The following is a 20,830-nucleotide window of genomic DNA, read 5'->3' as shown; positions in this document are numbered from 1 at the left end:
AGATGTAACACGAAACTGAGCCCAGGACTAAACTGTAGGCGGCAGCAATGTGCCGAAACTTATTTTTCTCAAGAAATGTAAAGTTGTTGATGAAATCTTTTGTTTAAAGACAGTTAATTAAATGTAAGTACTGGCATAATGTTCCTCTTCGCCATTAAAGGGGGAAAAAAATGGATTTTATAGGTTATTATGCGATGATGTTGAAATTTGGCTGCGTCTAAAATGACTTTGACACCCCTGATTTAACCCGTTCAAAGTCTTCCTGATTTCCCTTTTTCTGCAGCACATACACATAACATCGATCAATCCTTTTTTTTTAAACAAACGTGACGAGTCCCATCTCGGTTCAACATGCTCAATCTTCCCTTCTTAGTCATACGAACTATACATTACAGTTTATTATTGCACCTGCAGCTGATCTGTTTGACATTATTGTGGCAACTGTCGAGTCACAATGGTCAAATAAACATCTCAGTAAAAGTTAACCACACACTCAGAACTAGACTCCGTCCTCGATAGAAGCTCTATGCGTCTTCTATCGCAGCAGCTTTACTGGACATCTTGACGGCGTTCTGGATCGAAGCCGACGAGGAGGACGAGACGGTGCTGGACTTCTTCTCCATGGACCTGAATGAAGCGGTGGTGGTCTTTTTCTGCACGGTCTGGATGGTCTTCTTCCTCTTCACGTGGAGGACCTCCATGGCGTCCATGTTGACGCCCTGTTGGATCTCCTGGCTCGTCTCCACCTGCTCTGACGTTTGCTGCTGCTGCTGCTGCTGCTGCTCCATCTGCTGCTGGTGATAAACCTGAAAGATGGAGGAAGTCAACATTACGTCACTCAAAGAGTCGATATTTACTTGCATCCAGCTTCCGTCTTCTCTCACCATCATCATGTGCTGGTACTTTGCGATGGCCTCGTCAGTGCTAACCCCCTCGGCCAGTCCCAGCTCCGCAGCCCGACGGGCGAGCTCGGCCTTGTGGGAACCAGGAGGGGTCCAGCCCACTCCTCTGATCCAGTTCAGGTCTGACTTGTACTTCACCTGCAGCATAAAGGAGCAACAAGGGAAGTTTTAGCATTTTTATATATTATCACTAACTATTAATAGCATGATGTTGCACCTCTCTAGGTTTAAATACATCTGACACTTGGCTATGAAGACATTTTGTGTGACTTGGTCTATTTTTGCTGCAATGCCTTTTGCAAGTGTCTTTAACCTCCTGCTCCACAGTATTTGGGATCAGTCGGAGCTAAGACATACAAAAACTATGCACCATTTCTGAACAGGAAGTAGTAGTTTTTTGTCCTTGCATGTGGACACTGGTATTATTTCATTATTAATATAATCAAGGAGTCATTATCAAGAAGTCACCAATGCGTGACAGTATATAAAACTATTTATTTTAATATCTGAACAGTAAGTGAGTCAGTAACAGTCGAACGAGTACTTGCTAATTAGCGATGTCATAGCTCGTTGCTATTAATAAAATGTGTTAAATTTGTGAGTCATGTCCAACTAGAAACGTTAATAAGCACAAACGGGTTTAAATGAAGGAGAATAAGCTGCAATAAAACCTAAAACTTTATCTCAGATGGTTAAAAACCAGAGCGAGTACACATGAATGTTACCCTAACACAGGTTAGTCAGCTAGTTTTTAACAATTTGATTCTACAATTTTGTGTAAACCTGTTGTAATATACCTGTTGGTGTCTTTGTAGGTTTTATCACTGAAGTTTATGTGAGTGGGAAACCAAAAACAAAGAGCTGAAACCCTTTGGTAGAACAGTTCATTACAAAAAAATATATATTATAGCTTCATGACTTCATTACCTGATTGATTTTTCTTTTAAATGTTTGTTTTTATATTTTAATTTGATCTCAGCTGTTGACGTGATGTAGTTGTATACCAAGAGATATCGTGCACCCTGACTCACATCACTCTGCAGCTTGTAGGCCTCCTTGGCGTGTTTGACATTGAGCTGCTCGGGGTCGCAGGTGTAGTCGTGCAGCTTGTGTCGGTAGGTGAGGTCGCTGGCTTGAGCCTGGCTCTTCTTGGCCTGCAGGAACTCGGGCTGGTCGGCGTGGATCTTGTACTGGCCGCGCTCCTCCTTGGACTGGCGTTTGTACTCCAGGTTGCTCTGGAGCTTGCTGGCCGCCAGGGAGTGCACCATCTTGGGGTCGTCCTCCACGCAGCGCAGGCCGACCTGCTGGCCCTTCTCCTTCAGGTGGGACTCCTTGTAGCGGAACTGTTGGAGAGAGTCCGAGGTTTGAGGTGGTTATAAACTCATTGATCCCTTCGCAGTTTGTAAACAGTGTGACGTTTTTTTGAGGGGCGGGGCTTAACTGGAGACAAAACATCTCAAACACTATAGCTTGTAAAGGCCGGTTAACATATTCAACCGACTATTTTGGCAAGAATGGACGAGGAAAACACATATTTCTGTGAATGTTGCTAATATAGTCTCTCCCTGAGACCGTGGATGTTATTTTAAAAAGTTGGCACTGACAGATGGGACTATATTCACCAACCCTCACTAGATGGAAGATTTGACCAAAGAAGAGGAGACGAAATGTGATCATCAAGTGAAGCCTCTCCATCAAAGATATTACAAGAAGTAAGTGGAACCACTGTGGAGGGTAAACTTCTGCTTGGACGCCCCTGAAACATACAACTAATGTAGCGTTTAGCATTAGCATTAACCTGTAACAAACAGTCCCTCTAAATAATGATTAACTTAACGTAGTTTCAGTCACAGTTTAGTCTAACTCATAATCTTATCCAGGCTGAAACTGATGATGCATTACATATTACTCTTATCTGATACGAAATGTGCACATTGATGATTGTTTCTTTTAATGACCAAAGCCAAACCAAAGTTGCCTACGACTGGTATGTGATAAAACTTCAAGTTACCGTTTTTGATTTTTTTTTCCATTTTGGCACCAAAACATACAGCAAGGCGACATTTTCACGGTAGAAAATGAGCCTCCAGCTAACACTGACATCACAATGACGTAGGCCACGAAGGGTTGCATATAGTGGTTGCATATGCTCTTAGCTAAACGTTAACTCACATCACTGGCAATTTCTCTGGAGGCCTTGGCCGTTTGGAAGGGTATGGCGTCCAAACGCAGGTCGTAGCCCGATGTCTTCACCTGCTCCCCAGTCGCCTTGTACACTTTCTTTATGGGAAAACAGGAGAATATTATGACATCATCTTGGTATGAAGGATTTTGCTTTTTTTTTTTTTTTGTTTACTATATGACAGAATGTGAATATTTGCCTTACATCACTTATCTGCAGGGCATTCATCTTGGCGCGAACAAAGTCTGGGTCATCTGAGTGCAAGGTGTATTTGTGCATGTCGTCATTCTTTCCAGACTTGTACAGCCTCTGTGGTGGAAACCAGACGGAGAAGACATGAGCAGGAGATCAGTAATACCATCTGTATTTCTTCCAAAATAAAAGCCCCAAAGCAGAAGTAGACTTTTAAATATTCTTTAAGGTCGTTGTTCGTCCTACCTCGCTGCACTGCTGATAGCTCGTCTTGGCGTGGACGATATCTGGAGAGTCGGTCACTGATGTGAATTTCAAGCTGTCTGGAAGCTGACGATACTTCTTCTGCAAGAAGAAGGACAAAGGTGGCTTAGAACTGTTTTAAAATAAAAAAAGGTGAAATCCATCCATCTATCCATCCATACTCACTTCACTGATAAGCTGTCCGGCCTTCTTGGCAGACTCCAGCTGAGGTGCTCCCACTCCATCCCAGGCCACTCCTTTCATGTAGTTGAGGTCTGACTTGTAGAGTTTCTGCACATAAATATGCATCATATTAGTCATCATTAGTTTTTTTCCTTCTCCATTCCACTCCTCTCCCGACATCTCACCTCACTCTGCAGGTCGTAAGCCTTTTTGGCCCACTTGACCTTCATGTCGTCCGGGAGCACCGTGTACTCGTGCAGCCTCTGCCTGTAGTCCTGGTCGCTGGCCAGCGCCTGGGCGTTTTTAGCCGACACCAGGTGAATCATGTCCCCGGTCAGGTGGTACTGGCCGCTGGTTGTCAGGGCGTCCTTGCGGTACTCCTGGTCGCTGGCCAGCCGGCCGGCCTGCAGGCAGTGCAGGAGGCGAGGGTCGTCGGAGACGCTTTTGACCCCGATGTGCTTCCCCTTTTCCAGCAAGTGGTTGTGTTTGTAGTTGTACTGTAGAGACACAGATGGTTTCTTTGTATTATATGTTTAACATTTTATTACAAGCATTGGGTTTCTCCTTAGGTGGACATTTTTGACCATATTTCAGTCGCATATACACCAACCAGGCATAACATAATTGTATAGGTCTCATCAGAGAATGGACATGCGAGGACATTCTGAGGGTGTCCCGTGGTGTCTGGAAACAGGACGTTGTTAGTGTGGTCCTATGGGTTAAGGGGAGGGGCCTCTGTAGATCATCTGACAGATACTTGATCAGTTTGGGATCTAGTGAATTTGGAAGCCAGGTCAACGCCTTGTGCTGTTCCTTATGTTTTTTTTTGCAGTTGTTCCTAAAGTGTTTTTGTGTGTGTGCATCTGTGTCAGGCTGCATCCTCCTGGGGAGCGTCATTGCTATGGGGTGGGGGGTGTCTGGTCTGGTCTAGGTAGGTGCATCCACATGATTAAATGCCGGATCCAAAAGTTTCCCAGAAGAACACTGAATTGTCACTGTTTGGTCGATCTGTTCTCCTGTTAGTGGTCATTATTGGTGGATGCATTAGTGTTGTTTTTCACTTCATATTATTCTTACATCACTGGCGATGCCTGTGGAGCTCTTGGCAGCCTGGAAGGGGATGTCCTGCATGGTCAGTTTGTAGCCCTGGGCCCTCAGAGTGTGCCAGGACTCTTTATATTTTATCTGCAGCGGAACAAATTTACATTTACCTTCAAAATAACACACACCGAGCGAAAACAACGTAAAGCTCAATGCACAGTTCGCAGGAGCTAACAGTACCTCGCTGAAGTTGGCTGCATTGATCTTTGCTTGCGTGATCTCTGGTCTCTCGCTCGTAATCGTGTAGTGGTGTTGGTCGTTCACCCCTTTCTCTTTGTACAGACGCTGAGAGAGACACACAATGTACACATGTTTTTTATATGATCATTGGCTTATTTAACCAAATCCAAACCAATAGGAGGGTAAATCTGGGGCAAGCTCACCTCGTTTGTGACCTGTCCACTGAGTTTGGCGTGGATGATGTCAGGAGAGTCAGCGACTGAGGTGTGTTTGAAGTTGTAGGGCTGCTGACGGTACTTTTTCTAAAACAGGAGAAAACAGCAAAGTTTGTCACTGTGAGAAGCTTTTAGGGAGATTTTAAGACACATCAAGTCAGTATATTGTACAATAATCAGCATAGCGTCACAAAAAAAGTTCTACATGTGAGCCTGTGTGACAAAAGTGGAATAAATAAAAGCCAAATCTCACATCACTGATGAGGTCTGTGGCCCTCTTGGATCCTTCAATCTGGAGAGCTCCAGTGGCGATCCACGCTGCACCGCGCAGGTAATTCAGATCAGAGCGATACAGTTTCTATACAGAGAACAATATATATGTTTTTTTAAATTAGCAACATGACTCAAAATCAGTTTTCAAACTTCCAAACTTACTTCAAATCAATCTGAATCATCATAAACCAACCATTTATTTTTATTTTTACTCAGCCTCCAAGAAGAGACGCTCTCACCTCACTCTGCAGGGCGTACGCTTTCTTTGCAGCCTGCACCGTCATGTCATCCGGCACGGCGGTGTAGTGGTGAAGGGAGAGCCTGTAGTCCTGATCGCTGACCAGCGACTGGGCCTTCTTGGCGTGTGCAACCTCCATCATGTCCATGGGTAGGTGGAACTTAGAGAGCTCCTTCACGCAGTCCTGTTTGTACTTAATCTAAAGGGGGAGGAAATATGATAGATGTGGTGGTGAGCACTGATGCTTCGGCCGACTGGGGCCTTTTCTGGGTGGAGTTTACATGTACTTCCTGTGTCTACAGGGGTTCTTTCCATGTACTTCAGCTTCCTCCTACTTCCAAAGACATGCTCATATTTCTAAATTGGTCATAGATGTGAGTGCGAATGGTACCTGTACCTGTGCAGCCTGGTCAGAATTTATCAAGCACAACCAGCTAGCTAGTGTGCTGTGTGCACGCCATGGTGTGTCAGAGCAAAGCATAGCAGCGGAGAAAAGTTGGGGCATCACTTGTGTTTTCTTTGGCAAAGTTGTGCTAATACAACACTCACTAACGAGTAAGTTACTTATGAGCTAACAGGCTAACTGCTCAGACTGTGAGCTGAATTTTATCCTCAACACTATAAGCTGTTGCTACACTAACGCTAGTTATACATTTAAAGCGGTGGTTGCTAGCAGCGGTGTGACTGAGGAGCGGCTAATCGGTTAACACCCAGTTCTAAACAAATATTAGAGAGACTTCTTTTGCATGTAATTCCAGACCTTCTGTTTTGCCAGTATGGATGTGAAATGGGTCTTAAATTGTATTCATTATGGTCTTAAAAAAAAGGTCTTATAAAGTTTTAAATTTGACTTGTTGAAACCTGCAGAGACCTTGTGGGGGCTAAGCCTCCCCTGTCCTTAAAACCTAGTGACGCCCCCGTGAATGAATATAGGATAGTGAGGGTGAACTCACGTCACTCTGCAGCTTGGTGGCGTGGACCGAGTGAGAAATATTCAAGTCGTCCTGGAGCCCCTTCAGTCCAATCATCTTCCCTTTAGTCTTCTCAAATTCTTCTTTGTACTTGTGCTGAAATTACACACAAGGGACACGAGCTGAATGAAATGACATGACAAAATATAGTCGATTGGTGAGCTCTGAGACCTGCCGGGGAGTAATCAAACTTTTTTTCAAGTCAAATCTATAGTTTTTAGGGATTGAACTGAATCTCACATCGCTGAGGATCTCTGCAGACGCCTTGGCGGACTGGAAGGGAATAGCATCCAGACGCAGCTTGTAGCCACCGTCACGTATCTTAGTCCACGATTCCTTGTAACGGCTCTGAAAGAGAGAGCAAACGGTGGATGTACGATTAAAAAAAGAAAACTTTTCCCTTGTTGAATAGATTGATTAATGATTATGGTCCATTTTTTATGTCATGTATCATGTTTTTACCTCACTGATGTTCTCCGCGTTGAGCTTGGCCTGCACCATCTCAGGCAGCTCTCCACTGAGCGTGTAGTTGTGCTTCATGTTTTCACCCTTCTCTCTGTACAACCTCTGGAAAGGAGAAGACGCAGCATTACTGATCATACACATTACATTACATCGGTTTTACTTTTGTATTGTACTGTATTCTAACTGATAAATAATCCAAAAGACAAATCACAAAAACCCTTAAAGGTGATTCACATTGATGATGCATCCGCCTTAATTATTCAAAAATATCGATATCCGTATCAGTGATGTGAACCCTGTATTTACTTGGTATCGGATCGGTATCGCACATCGTTTGGGAGCTAGTGAATTTGAAGGCCATTTCAACAACTTGACATGTTCTTCATGTTTTTTTTTGAGTTGTTCCTACATGCTACATGTCTAAGTAACATCTACATGAATGAATGTCAGGTCCAAAAGTTTCTCAGCAGAAGGTTGAAGTGTCACAAGATACAGTTTGTTGTGAATTAAACTAATCATCATTTTTTTGACTTACATCAACAGCCAGTTTGTTGCTCAGTTTGGCCTGTATCATCTCTGGAGTGTCTTCAACGCTTGTAAACTTCAGAGCACTCACATCCTGCCGGTATTTTTTCTGTCGAAACAGAGCATAGACTGAAGTGAGTGCACATAGAGAATATTTCAGGGACAGTAGAGGGCACAATAACTCCACAGACATTAGTTCTACCTGCGTAAACAAATCTAAAATAAACAGATTTCATATTAATTATTTTTATTTGTTGTTGTTGGCTGGACAAATACTGGACAAACTGCGGCTGTCAGGTCTACATAAATAGATAAAAAGCTGAGTCAGATGCAGCTCTGAGATCTGGTCTATTCGTGTCTTCTCATGGTCTAATATTGGCTCTGGTTGAAGTGGCTGCCTGTGACGGGGTTATGAACAGGGTGTGGAGCTTCCAGTTTGCATTCGATGTGTCAAAAATAAACGGCATTTTGCACGTGTTTATATAAAAAGATTCTGCTCCAAAAAAGGATGGTTCAGTTTAAAATATCAATGAGGAGGAAGGGTGACCCAGTGGCAGAGTAGTTAAGGATCATATCATTTGCCACCTTTTTCCTCCAATGTCTTAACTGTAAATGAGCAAAGTTCATGCACAGATATAATTTTAGATCCTCCTTTGTTTTTTCACAAAGGAGGAGGAAGGTAACAAAACCATTTGACCTGGTATCTGAAGTGTGTATTAAGAAGGTTCAGGAGCCTTTCCTTTTCCTTAACTCCAATCTTTCTGTAAAAGATTCAGCTCCTGGTCTCTTGTTATGTCAGTCTACATACTTAGCCCAGTTTTGGAGGGAACAGGAATGGTCTGCAACTCTTTAAATACATTCTGACCTAAGTCGTAAACCCAGGTATGTGGCTTCCAGTCACACGTTACACAATCCTGCTTATCGCTTTCTCATACGTAGCCTCTGTGCTAACCAACAATTCTCATAGATATGAGTAGAGTGGTTAATCAAATACCTATGGCTATGATTTATTTAAAATTAGACTGATTTCCCAAATGCATTCATGGTCACAGGGTCTGAAATTACCTCGCTGACCAGATCTCCGGCCTTCTTCGCCTGCTGCACATCCAGAGATTTTGAGGCCTCCCAGCCGACGCCCTTCATCCAGTTCAGATCCGACCTGTATTGGTTCTAAAGACGGATGCACGAGCACATTTCAGTTTACTAATTCTTGCGGTTAAATTTGTTGCCTTGAGCAGGTGTCTGAAAATGAGACGTACGTCGCTCTGGAGCCCGTAGGCCTTCTTGGCCCATGCGACGTTCATGTCGGAGGGCAGAGTGGTGTATTCGTGGAGGAAAGTCCTGTACTTGGTCTCGGTTGCCAGGTCTTGAGCCTTCTTGGCGTGGCTGATGTTCAGCATGTCCAGAGAAACGCTGCAGGAAAAATTGATTATGTGCAGAAAATGAGATGTTTTGTTCAGACGTCACTTCCAACGGAGACAGAAAATTAGGTATTAATTATGCTTCTAATTGCTAATTAATTCAGATTAAGGTAAATGTCAGTTACTTAAATACTTGACATCTTATCTGCAGAATCAGATGCATTCAGGTCTGAAGACATGTGCACAAAAGGCCCTATCACCTGTATTTGGCCTTAGTGTCCTCGTAGTTCTTCTTGTAGTGGCGGTCGCTCTGTAGCTTGGTGGCCAGAGCAGAGTGAGCCATCTGAGAGTCGTCGCTGACCGACTTAATGCCAATCACCTTGCCTTTGTTTTTCTCGTACTTTTCCCTGTACTTGACCTGCAGGTTTGCGAGAAACAAAAGGTCTGTGAGTTCAAATCTGAGCTCAGAAATGTTAAAAATGTTCCCCCCATCTGGAATTAACTGAACTCCAAACATTAGAACAAACTGTTACAATGTTTTTTTGGAATAACTCACATCGCTGGCCAGGTCCCTCTTGGCTTTAGCTGTGAGAATAGACAGGGAATCCAAACGAAGCTCAAAGCCCTTGTCCCTCTGCTTCTCCCAGCTGCTCTTGTACACTTTCTACAAAACAAAACAAAAAAAAATCCAAAGCAAATTAAAATAATACATTCATTATAAATGTTAGAAAAAGCCAAACTCCAATTTTTAAAACGGTTTTCACATGGAATCTGTTGGCTTCATTTGCCATTAGCAACACGTAAAGAATGTTTTTTAATTTTCTTTTGCAGAAAACATTTATGAATATCTGTGAACAGACATTCACTCAAATTTAAATGTGTTTGCTTTACATACATGCACATAAAGATGCACAGTAGCTCTTAATTATACCAGAATGCATTTCTTTACATTTTGGCAAAGGAAACTGATCACGAATTACGTTCTCGTATCACACTTTGCGTGTCCCATCGGTTAAGATTTGTCAATTCAATACTAATATATTATTCTTAACTGAATAAATCTTTGTAAATACTTTGTAAATATGTTGAGCTGAAATAGTTTTAATCTGCTTCTGAAGTAAGTTGAAGCAGTAAAAAGAACAAGACAAAATACTGTATAAGGAGCAGTGAATGACCCACCAATCACAATTAATGAGGCATTAAAGGCAGAAGAGGACCAAACACTATGCCCTGAGGTACACCATAAGAAATTAAATGAAATTAAGTTAATCTAATCAAACTGTTTGTTTTTTTTTTTATTAAAATTTCTAATGACTAATTAAACCAACTTAACCTGAATGAGCCGTTTTACGTACACAAATGAGTCATCTCTCTTTGAATTTGGCAATAACATGGAAATGAAGAATCCGTCGCAAGGGGAAGCGATTCCGAATCCTTTACCTTTACGTCTCAGAGTTGCTTCTCTAGCCACTAGGAGCTCTGTACAGCTACTACTACACATGTGTGAGTATGGATCCCGGTCCATTTAAAGTAAACTAGTTGTGTTACCTGGAAATCTCACAATGTTAATGCAACAAAACCTGCTCAATCTGACTGTCAAAATGAAGTAATTGTCGTAATTTCACCGTAAAACAATCATTTAGTTCACACAACACCAATGTTTTATTTCTTAGAGTGTACTTTGCCCAACAGATTAATAAAATAATGTCAAAATGCCATAATTCCCTAATTATAGATCTTAAAAAACTTTTGCACATGCTAGTGTTGCTCTGTATTGGTTTACTGGACTTACCCCACTGAGAAGGTCAGCGTTAGCCTTTGCTTGTCTGAAGAGGGGCTCGTCTTTTGTCATCGTGTACTGGTGCAGCATCTGCTCTGTGTTTGCTTTGTACGCCAGCTGCAGAGTCAGACAGATATTTGTTATTATCTAGCAAAATGACAGTAAGATTACAGCTTAAATGTGGAGAACATACGTCGCTCTGCAGTTCCTGGCTTTGCTTGGCGTGTTTGATGGACAGATCATCCGCCACCTGAGTGAACTTGATGCTATCGGCTTTCTGACGGTACTTGGTCTATAAAAATTTTTAAAAAAGCAGTAGAAAAGGTGAATAAAATCGCACGCGGTTCACATATGAATTAAAATAGCAAATATTTGCACTAACATCACTAAGAAGATCTCCAGCTTTCTTGGCCTGAGTAATGTTGAGACATCCTTCAGCCTCCCAGCCGACGCCTTTCATCCAGTTCAGGTCTGAACGATACTGGTTCTGTGAAGGACAAAAAGTGTCAGCAGCCTCTAAAACAAGAAATAAATACCTAAACTGAAATAGTGCATGAGGTAATTCTCCCACCTCGCTCTGCAGGGAATAAGCCTTCTTGGCCTGCTGCACCTTGATGTCGTCGGGCATGACCGTGTAGTCGTGGAGCTTCGTGCGATATTCCAAGTCACTTGCAAGGGCCTGAGCCTTCTTGGCGTGGCTCAGGTTGATCATGTCATGAGGGAGGCTGAACTGGGCCTGACTCTCTTTGGAGCCTTTCTTGTATGCAATCTGGAGTGGAAACAACCAGGGTTAATATGCTAGGTGTGCATCTGTGAAGGTTCTCAGTCATCAAGGTCATGGTACAGCTACTTGAATCCAGTTGTCTTTCTTTAGCGTTTTTGGATATTCAAAGTAATGTGTGGAAAACCGATCAGGTATAACATTATGACCACCTTCCTAGTATTTTATAGTTGCCTACAATGTTGTTAGTGGGGGCCTTTGGGTCCTATGGGATGAGGGGAGGGGCCTCTATGGATCATCCCACAGATACTTGATCAGTTTGGGATCTAGTGAATTTGGAGGCCAGGTCAACATCTGTGCTGTTCTTCATGTTTTTTGAAGCGTTTTTGTGTGTCGGTTGTTTTCTGCTGCCATCAAGGCATGTCATTGCTATGGGCTGGGGGGTGTCTGGTCTGGTCTGGTGTAAGTGGGTGCTACATATCTTAGTAACATCCACATGAATGAATGCCAGCTCCAAAGGTTTCCCAGCAGGACACTGAATGAGTTTTCACAAGATGCTTTAAATGGTATCCACTTCTCCTGTCGGTGGTCATAATGTTGTGGCTGATTGGTGTACACTTTAACACTGATAAACACATCAGTCTGGTTTCTGCTTACGTCACTGCTCATCTTGGCCACTTGAAGCGAGTGCAGAGTCTTGGAGTCGCTCATGTTGACGCCCACGGCCTTCTCCTTGTTCTTCATGTAGGTTTCTTTGTATTTAATCTGAAACACACGTTCGTTTGACTTAATTTAATTTGCCAAATGTCACATCCGATCAAAGCTCTCTGTATCTCGTGTGTTTATTTACGTCGCTGGCAAGGTCTCTGGAAGCTTTGGCTGCTCTGACACTCAGGTCATCCACGCCGATGTCGCACGCTTTCGACTTTGTTTTCTCCCACTCCTTTTTGTATTCAATCTAGAGAACCAAAAGTAAAATGATCAAATCGTGGCTCGATGAAGTAAAAGTGTGAATCTGAACTAAACTGTGAATGCATGTGGCCGGTTCGCACATGCATGTGTGATAAAAGGGCGTTAACCTACATCGCTACACAAGGCGGCGTTGGCTTTGGCATTTTGGATTTGAGGCAGGTCCTGGGACAGAGTGTACTGATGCTTCGTCTTTTCATAGTCAGCTTTGTAATTTAGCTAAGGGACACATTAATCACATGGTTACACAGCACCACAGCTGGCGTAGTGCTCATATGTGCAGGGTACAGCCGAATATAAGGGTGAGGTTAATTCAGTGCTCTTGATAAGTTCTTATGGTCCTGTTTCATACTCACGTTGCTGACGAGCTGAGCGTTTTTCTTGGCTAAAACAATCTCGGGTGTATCCGCCACCGACCTGTACTTGACCTGGTCAATGTGTTGCCTGTAGTTCTTCTGCAGCCGTGAAGGGAAACAGCAAATAAATACATACATTTACACATTTGATTGTTGTCGTACCTCTGAGCTTGGGTTAGATTTGGGAGGACGTACGTCTTTCAGCGGGTCCAGTTTCCTTTGGCTTTTGTAGCCCGGTGTGAGGGTCGCTGGGTAGTTGAATTCACCCTGCTCCTGTTCGGACCCTTGTTTATAGGAAATCTGAAACATGCAGAATAGTGTGTCAGTGGAAAGAAGAAGGTGAAGAAGAACAGTCCTTTATCCTCTTAAGCCTGTGCTTTTGTTTGGTTTGCATTTTTAATTTCTCCATTTGTCTTTATTTGGGATTAGTAGGACCTAAGAACCATAAAAACTACTGAATCGGAAGTAGTTTTTTGGAAAAAAGCATGTCCTCATGTGTGGACATGAGGATTATTTCACTCATATTATAATAAAGTCACCAAAAGACACCATATAACAAATTATAAAATATAAATTTTCTTGTCTGTACATTGCTGTGCAACTCAAAATGTTCTCAATCGATTACTTGCTAATTAGCTATAGTAGTTAGCTTGTTATAGCTCGTTACTATTGATAGAAGCGTAAATAAATATGTAACAAAATATAAAACAGAACATGGCCGTGCAAAGACACAACTGCACATAATGAATTCCCAATGTTCTCAAACGAGTATTTGATAATTAGTGAAGTTATAGCTCGCTGCTATTGATGGAATTTGTTACGTTTGTGTGTCATATTAAACTAGAAAAGGTAAGAAACATAAATAAACAAGTTTCAACGGGAACATCTGAGCAGGTTTTAGACCTTGTCCACTTTTATTACGTGATCGGCTGTAGAATTAATCCGCTGAAATGTCGGCTATCATGTTTTTACACCAACTAGTATCTAGTTAAGAGGATAAAAAATATTAAATGAAGCAGAATAAGGAGCTGCCTCAAACCTAAAACTTAATGTACCCATACGAGGAGACATGGTCTCAGAAGACTTACATCACTCGCCAGCTTCCTTGCTTTCATGGCATGCATGGTCTTCTTATCAATACCAGAGTCTTCATAGTGGCCCTTCATGTCAGTGGTGTATTTCTCTTTATACTTATTCTGTAGAAAAATGAAGGAGTTATGTTTTAGATGCTCCAACGTTAGCTGCAGTTCTCTTAAGGAGTCAGGAAGTCCGTGAATTCTTTACTGGACTTACGTCGCTGGTGAACTTCGCAACCTTGGCGGCATTTTGAAACTGTGGCGTCTCGCAGAAATTGATGCTGTGCCCTTTGGTGTTCTCCAGGTCTTTTCTATACTCCACCTGTTTGTGAATATTCAAAAATAAAACAGACAAGTTGGGTTATTTTTTATCGCAACCCTTTTTATTTTCAACCATTTTTCTTCACATTAATTCTAAAAAAAGTAAGCAACAAAAAACAGTAGTGATCAAATTCCCACTATTTTAAGAGGAAGGCAATATTCAGAACAGTTGCAAGTCACTGTCATTTGTGTGTCATTTGCTTATAATAGATGCTCCTGGGCGAAGTGTTGTGTTCCTCCAGTGTGAGGTAACATCATGGCCTTGGAGATAAGCTGTAACTCCACCATTCAGGCATGTGAGAGATGCTGGAAATGCAGCCTGGGTGGCTTCGTGTCTGCTTAGAAACTGACACACTATCCTCAACATTTCCAGCTCTTAAAAACACAAACACACACCAACCAGCAGCAGAAGCCACACTTAGCCTTTACGTAATGCTTTTTTGTTTGATAGCCAGGCGATATTCAGATCTGCCCCGTGGTCTGGGGTGGTACACCTCACCTCGCTGACCATCTTGTTGATCTTCCGGGCGTTCTTCATCGCCAGATTGTCCTCAGAGGTCAGACTGTGGTAGTGGGACGTGCCCTTCATTTTGTTTAAGTCCTTCTTGTATTTCAGCTGCAACAGGATGACAAATGATTACAGGGGGGATAACGTGATGTGTCACTGTGGGATCAAGAGATTAGAGGCCCATGCACACACAGTCTAATTCAGTCAGGGAGGGAAGCCCAGTGAATGGCGACAAAGGGAGGTGTCATTCTCTCATTCCTTCATCTATTTTATCCAGTGATGACAAGGCCACATGATGCATGAAGGTGAAGCTCTTACACACTATACTCTGCAATGTTTTGACAGCACTTACAACAACTTCATGTTGGCTAACTTCTGACCTCCCATCTTAACTACAAAAGTTGCAAAAGTTGAGACCCACTCTACACAAAGACGTCTCGTTAAAGATAAGGCTACAAGATTGGGCTACAAAGCATTTCACAGGCTCATTTAACATATTTAAAGTGAATAGAAGCTGGGATATTTAAGTGAGGGCCTTTTACATATTATTGGTAATAACATGTATAGGCTTGTTAATGGTGAAAATAAGACATTTATTTCACCATAGCACATCCGCCCCATAGGGTTACACTGTAGAATCTTCCCTCCGTTGTAGCAAACATGGCGCCCATGATTTGAGTTGACCAGACTCTCTCTAATATATGGCTCTGCACTGCGCATCCACCAGGTCTTCACCATCAGCTAGAAAGAACCCCGGGCCAGTAGGTGGCGATAGAGCGTAGTATAGCGATAATTGTCCATAATGCTGGTGGCCAGCTGCCCATCCCTGATCTACAGTATGTTTGCCCAGTCTATTTACGACTTTTATGAGTCCATGAAATGCGTTCAGTGTGATACTCACATTACTGGCATTTTCCTGAGCTTTCTTTGCCAGGTGGTAACCAGGGGTGATCATGGCAGGGAAACTCCCTTTGCCTCGCTGCTGCTCGTATTCTTCAGTATATGCAATCTGCAAACACGGCATCACTTAAAGCAAAACAAATCTAGAAAAATGGTGCGTTCTGTGCATCCTGTGAAAGATTGAGAGTAATTTACCTGGCTGAAGTTTTCTGCATTTTCTCTGGCGTGGACCACCTCAGCTATTCCTGCCTCAGCGCTGGCTTTACCCCTCATCTCCTGTTCGTACACTTGGCGATACTTTATCTGTTGCAACATGGAAGACGCCATCATTAAGCCACCAATCGGTGCCACCGGATATTTGTGCATTTCTTTATGTTGCTACTCACGTCACTGGCCTGCTCAGAGGCCTTCTTTGACATCTTGTATCCCGGTGTGAGATGGGCTGGGAAACTGCCTTTACCCCTCTGCTGCTCGTACTCCTCTGTGTAGACATGCTGCAGGAGGAGAAGCGACGGTTTGTAGGTTTTGACAAAGTCAATCGAAAAAGACTCTACAGAAAAGGAAACCACCGTCTACTAAGGCTTACATCACTAATAATTTGTCCTTGCTTCTTGGCCAGAAGCACCTCCGGGGGGTCGACAAACGTGGTGTATTTTGAAACTCTTTCCTCGTGCCCTTTTTTATATTCCAGCTAAAAGAGAAAGAAATCTTTAATTAACCGTTCTCACTGACCTTTAAAAGAGTTTTTCATTTTTTTTTTACTCTTACATTGCTGGCCAGAGTGTTGGCGTTCTTGGCTGCTTGGTAGCCTGGTGTGATCATCGCAGGGAAGCTGCCTTTTCCTTTTGACTCTTCGTACTCCTCTGTGTATTTCGCCTGGCAGGGAAGCACACAACAAGTCAGGGTAAGCATCTTCTAGCAAAAATATCTATTTAAAGGAAAAAAACATGCACTCACGTCGCTGATGATCTTCTGTGCCTGAGACATCGTCACTATCTGCTGGTTGGTCACCATCCCTGAACACCAGGTCTGCTGCTGTGAGAACTCAGACTGAGACTGAAAAGCCTGGTTTGGCATCGAAGACAACACAGATTAATAAGTAAGTACCTTCCAAGACCATTAGGAACTTGTGTTCTGTGAAGGTTCTCAGTCATCCGGGTTATGGTATATCCAAAAAAAGAAAGGAATCTGGACTTGTAGAGTTTCTTTAAGGACATTTCATCCAAGTATCTTCTTCAGTTCTGAAGGACTGATGGAGAGTTGAGGTTTAAGAATGAACATTTGTGGGTGTAGCCCATTGGAAACCACAACTGAACAAGCCACTTGGATGAAACATCTTCAAGAAAGTCCAGTTGCCTTCAGGATCTTAGTAAATGTGTTCTGGTTTAAGAAGAACTTGGGTTGGAACTCCCTTTAACTGGGTGTAAAGGCCAGTTGCTCTAGCGGGAGCTCACCTGGCTGGCCATGTGACTGGCTAGGCGAGCCTTCTCCAGCTCCATGGATCTCATGTCACAGTGGAAGGTGGACATAAAGCGTTCGCCATCTTCGCGATACTTCAGCTACAAGTACACATGGACGAGAAGCGTTAAGCCAAGGCCTGCACACAACTCGCACAAGCCGACACACACAGATATGTCGCATCCATTTTAGAAGCTGGATGCTTTAACCTCCTGAGACCTGAGGTTTTTATTTGCTATGCATTTTTAATTTCTCCAAGGTATTTGTGATGATTGGGACCTAGGAATTAAAAAAACTAAGCATCATGTTTGAACAGGAAGTAGTTTTTGGATAAAAATTATGTCCTTATATGTGGACATGGGGATTATTTCACTGTATATTATAATCAAGTCACCAATATGTTTTTTTTTTTACATTTTTGCTCTTTTGTTACGTGATCGGCTGCATGAATCCACTTAAATGGCCACTATCGTGCTTTAACATCAACTAGTATCTAGTTATGAGGCAGAATAATTAGCTGCCACAATAAAACTTAACGTCCCCATATGAGGACGCAGGGTCTCAGGAGGTTAAATCAAGGTCAAAAATAAAAATAAATGAATAAATTTAAAGCTAGGTCCTGATTGGTATTAACCTGACTTCACCACTCTGTTCTTATGTCGCCAGAGAACCTGAGCTCAAAAGCTTCATGATGGATAATATTAGTGCGCGGTTATTAATAACTGAGATGTTCCAATAAAGATGAAATAAGACCTACAGAGAAAGACTCAGAACAGAGCACTTACTGATGAAACTCTGAGCTGTTTGCTAATCATCCTTCAGACTAAAATAAGAATAGCTGTTCTGCAGAGGGTGAGAGACAGGTTTCATTTGTCAAGAGCATCGTTGGTGAAGGCAAAACGAAAAAAAAAAAAAATTTCTAATTCCAAATAAGTCAGGTTTGATTCTTTTTAAATCCTCAGTGGGACCCAGTTGAGGGTCGCCAAGCATGATTGGAAATCCGCCCTCAGATCAAATGTCAACACGTTAAGTCCCACATCTCTGTGGCGGCTTACAGCAGTAGCTGATGAGCTAGCCTACAGCTAATATAAGCGTCGGAGCACTGCGTGAACTCGTAGGCACAGACGGGCAGACAGACAGACAGAAACAGGTGGCAGGGCAGAGGAGAGGAAGGGATGCAAGGCTGTTTTTCCTGACGTATAATTTTAGCCCCCCAGGCATAAAGTGGGCCAAGTAGAGGGAGGGTGGGGGAGTGGGTGGGGGGACATGTCTCGCCTCTGTCAGAGGAACCGAAATAAACCTGAGCTGCACTCCATTCCAAACCGCTGCCGTCACCACGTGCTCGTAGAGGCCGTCCAACTCTTTCTATTTCACCTTTTTGATGGATGCATCTACGACACGGTCAACAGATCTCGAGGTTTCTGACTCTATATATAGTTTGGGATTGATGCATGTCCAATATTTGGTGGATTTTAAAACATGCAAAAAAGTGACATTGACAATTCTTTTGTAATGCATTCACCAATGGCAGCTGCAAATAGCAATCTCTATCATATACCGGGGTCGTGAGTAAGTAGCATTTAACTCTTGGCTTACGTCATAATACACAGTGAGTCAGGACAGAGCTAAAACACTTAATACATGATTCATGACATCCTCTTACCTCGCTGCTCGCCTTGCTCTGCTTCTTTGCATTGATGTTGACGGGAGTCTCGTAGACGCTGGTGAATGTGTTGTTCCTTGGATTGTGCCTAAAGGGATAAAATATATATATTTAAAAAAAAAAAAGAAGAAGAAGAAGAAGAAAAGAAAAATGGCTGGAGCGCTACTGGTGTCCCTCAAACCAATGGTGCACTCGAAAGGGAACTAATGACTGAAGGTAAATGGAAAAATCATGCAGAAAAAAATCCAGAAAAAATGGGTTTAAAAAGGTCTTTAATTCAACCGTCTGGAGTCATTAAAAAAAAATAATTTTGTTAAATTTTAAGTAGATCTTTTTTTCTTGATATTTTGCTGTTATATTTTACTGGGACACCAGTGAACATGTGTTTTTATTGTCAAAATATCTGTGTTTTAAAGACAAAAAAATCTATTTTCACACCTTTTTTGATAAATAAAATAAATTAAACACTTACACGGAGCAGTACGGCCTCTTCTTATGACTCACAAAGTTGTTAGCGGTGAGGACCATCTTGCAGACGTCACAATGAAAACATGCTTTGTGCCAGTTCTGACAAAAGAAAAAACAAACACATTAATACATATATATTGTTTCACCCAATATAGTTTATCGTGATACAAATAAGTTTTGTATGTCTGATGAATACGACAGAAAACTCCATCCAAATGGACCCAAATATAGATTTTAATACGACTGTAAAACTGTATAACCTTTCCACATCTCATATGTTTGAGATGTGGCAGTAGTTGAATATTTAAGTACTATTTGGGAGGCGTTGTCACTATCATTAAAGAGCTTTTTGTGTATTTTTATACTGTACATTTAATTTATTTGTCACTAATAATTAATTTTTTTTTTAAACTGTGTAAAATTTTGACAAATATATCATGTAAAAAGTGCCACTGTCAATGTTTTTGTATTACCTGGTCAATGCAGTTGATCTTCTCTGCTGGGTAGACCACAAACCCACACCTGGCACAGGACTGCATGGCGAATCCTTGTCCTTCTCCCAAAAAATGTCAAAAGTGAACTAGTGTGAACTTTTTTCTTCTTTTCTTTTTTTGTTTTGGGCCAAAAAGCCTAAAGCGTCAGGTCAGTCAAACAGACTCAACAGGCAATAGTTCAGCTACAGGATCCTTTCGTCGGCTCCCAGACGGTGGTGATGGCGTCGTGTCTCTGGCGGTGGTAAACTTAGCTCTGTGACTCTGAAACTCTGAAACTGTTTCTTACTTGACACCATGTCCCACGGCGGTCCAGCCCCCGTCCATGCCTCACGCTAGAGGACTGGTTGAGTCCAGCTGTCTGTCTGTCTGAGGGGAACACGGAGTCACGGACGGTGACAGAGGGCTCAGATGTCACAGTATATGTGTAATGGTCCTGAGTTGGACAGACTGTTCAACTTTGGGCAGCTCGCCATGACGCTGAGGTATTAAATAAATAGCTTTATTTAATCTTACTTATGTAGAGTCACCAGCCACATGCACCATCCTGACCCAGTCGAAGAAAAGGGTTCTGACGTTTGACAGTTCTCAGTATAGATACAAAAAAAATAAGACGATCTAAGCACAAAAATAAATAAGAACAAAGGTAACTGAGGATCTAACCTGATTAACTAGTTAATTTCCTCTTGTTTTACTCATGTAGCCACCACAATCAAGTCTTCTTAACTAGTATAGTGGCAACTTTACTATATTAGATATTGATTTCCTACTCCATCCATATCCATATTATATAAACCTACAAATACATGTGTAGTTGGCATAGGGGTGGGAAAAAAAGAGGGAAGATTATATAAAATATTAGAAATGATTAGTTTTTTATTAGAAAAATTACTTTTTTTTTAAATTACATAGTTTAACAATAGAAGTTCAAATTACAAGTTAAAGTTCCAATAAAGTACAGTACAAATCACATACAATCACATGGTTAAATTAAAAACAACTTAAAAAAAAAAAAAAGTTCTTATTTCTTTATACAATTAAGAAGTAGAATGATAAAACAAAAGTGTGTTTATGTCTAATGGTTCTGA

General features: G+C 42.0%; 1 protein-coding gene across 3 annotated transcripts; it reads right to left on the bottom strand.

Moving 5' to 3' along the window:
* Window positions 1-512: 512 nt before the first annotated feature.
* LOC125023027 (nebulin-related anchoring protein) lies at window positions 513-20,014 on the bottom strand. Of its 3 annotated transcripts, XM_047610092.1 has the most exons (43): window positions 19,725-20,014; window positions 19,256-19,350; window positions 18,784-18,871; window positions 17,117-17,221; window positions 16,620-16,727; window positions 16,431-16,538; window positions 16,249-16,353; window positions 16,049-16,156; window positions 15,858-15,965; window positions 15,664-15,771; window positions 14,754-14,870; window positions 14,151-14,255; window positions 13,946-14,053; window positions 13,053-13,157; window positions 12,858-12,956; window positions 12,616-12,720; window positions 12,383-12,490; window positions 12,190-12,297; window positions 11,383-11,580; window positions 11,194-11,298; window positions 11,005-11,103; window positions 10,824-10,928; window positions 9,588-9,695; window positions 9,292-9,449; window positions 8,930-9,083; window positions 8,736-8,840; window positions 7,681-7,779; window positions 7,143-7,247; window positions 6,921-7,028; window positions 6,663-6,776; window positions 5,711-5,908; window positions 5,452-5,556; window positions 5,187-5,285; window positions 4,984-5,088; window positions 4,780-4,887; window positions 3,888-4,199; window positions 3,706-3,810; window positions 3,523-3,621; window positions 3,289-3,393; window positions 3,075-3,182; window positions 1,934-2,245; window positions 885-1,040; window positions 513-806 (listed from the first exon to the last, which is right to left on the bottom strand). In XM_047610092.1, exons 1-43 carry the CDS (start codon window positions 19,788-19,790, stop codon window positions 525-527), a joined length of 5,406 nt encoding a protein of 1,801 aa, XP_047466048.1. In that variant the 5' UTR covers window positions 19,791-20,014; the 3' UTR covers window positions 513-524. The 3 variants fall into 3 exon arrangements, with proteins under 3 accessions (XP_047466048.1, XP_047466049.1, XP_047466050.1); XM_047610093.1 differs by lacking the exon at window positions 12,616-12,720; XM_047610094.1 differs by lacking the exon at window positions 17,117-17,221.
* Between the last annotated feature and the right edge of the window lie 816 nt (window positions 20,015-20,830).

This window comes from Mugil cephalus, chromosome 16 (assembly GCF_022458985.1).
Source record: "Mugil cephalus isolate CIBA_MC_2020 chromosome 16, CIBA_Mcephalus_1.1, whole genome shotgun sequence".
Taxonomy (NCBI): domain Eukaryota; kingdom Metazoa; phylum Chordata; class Actinopteri; order Mugiliformes; family Mugilidae; genus Mugil; species Mugil cephalus.
Note: the sequence above shows the minus strand (reverse complement) of the source record. Positions and strands in the feature narration are given on the sequence as shown.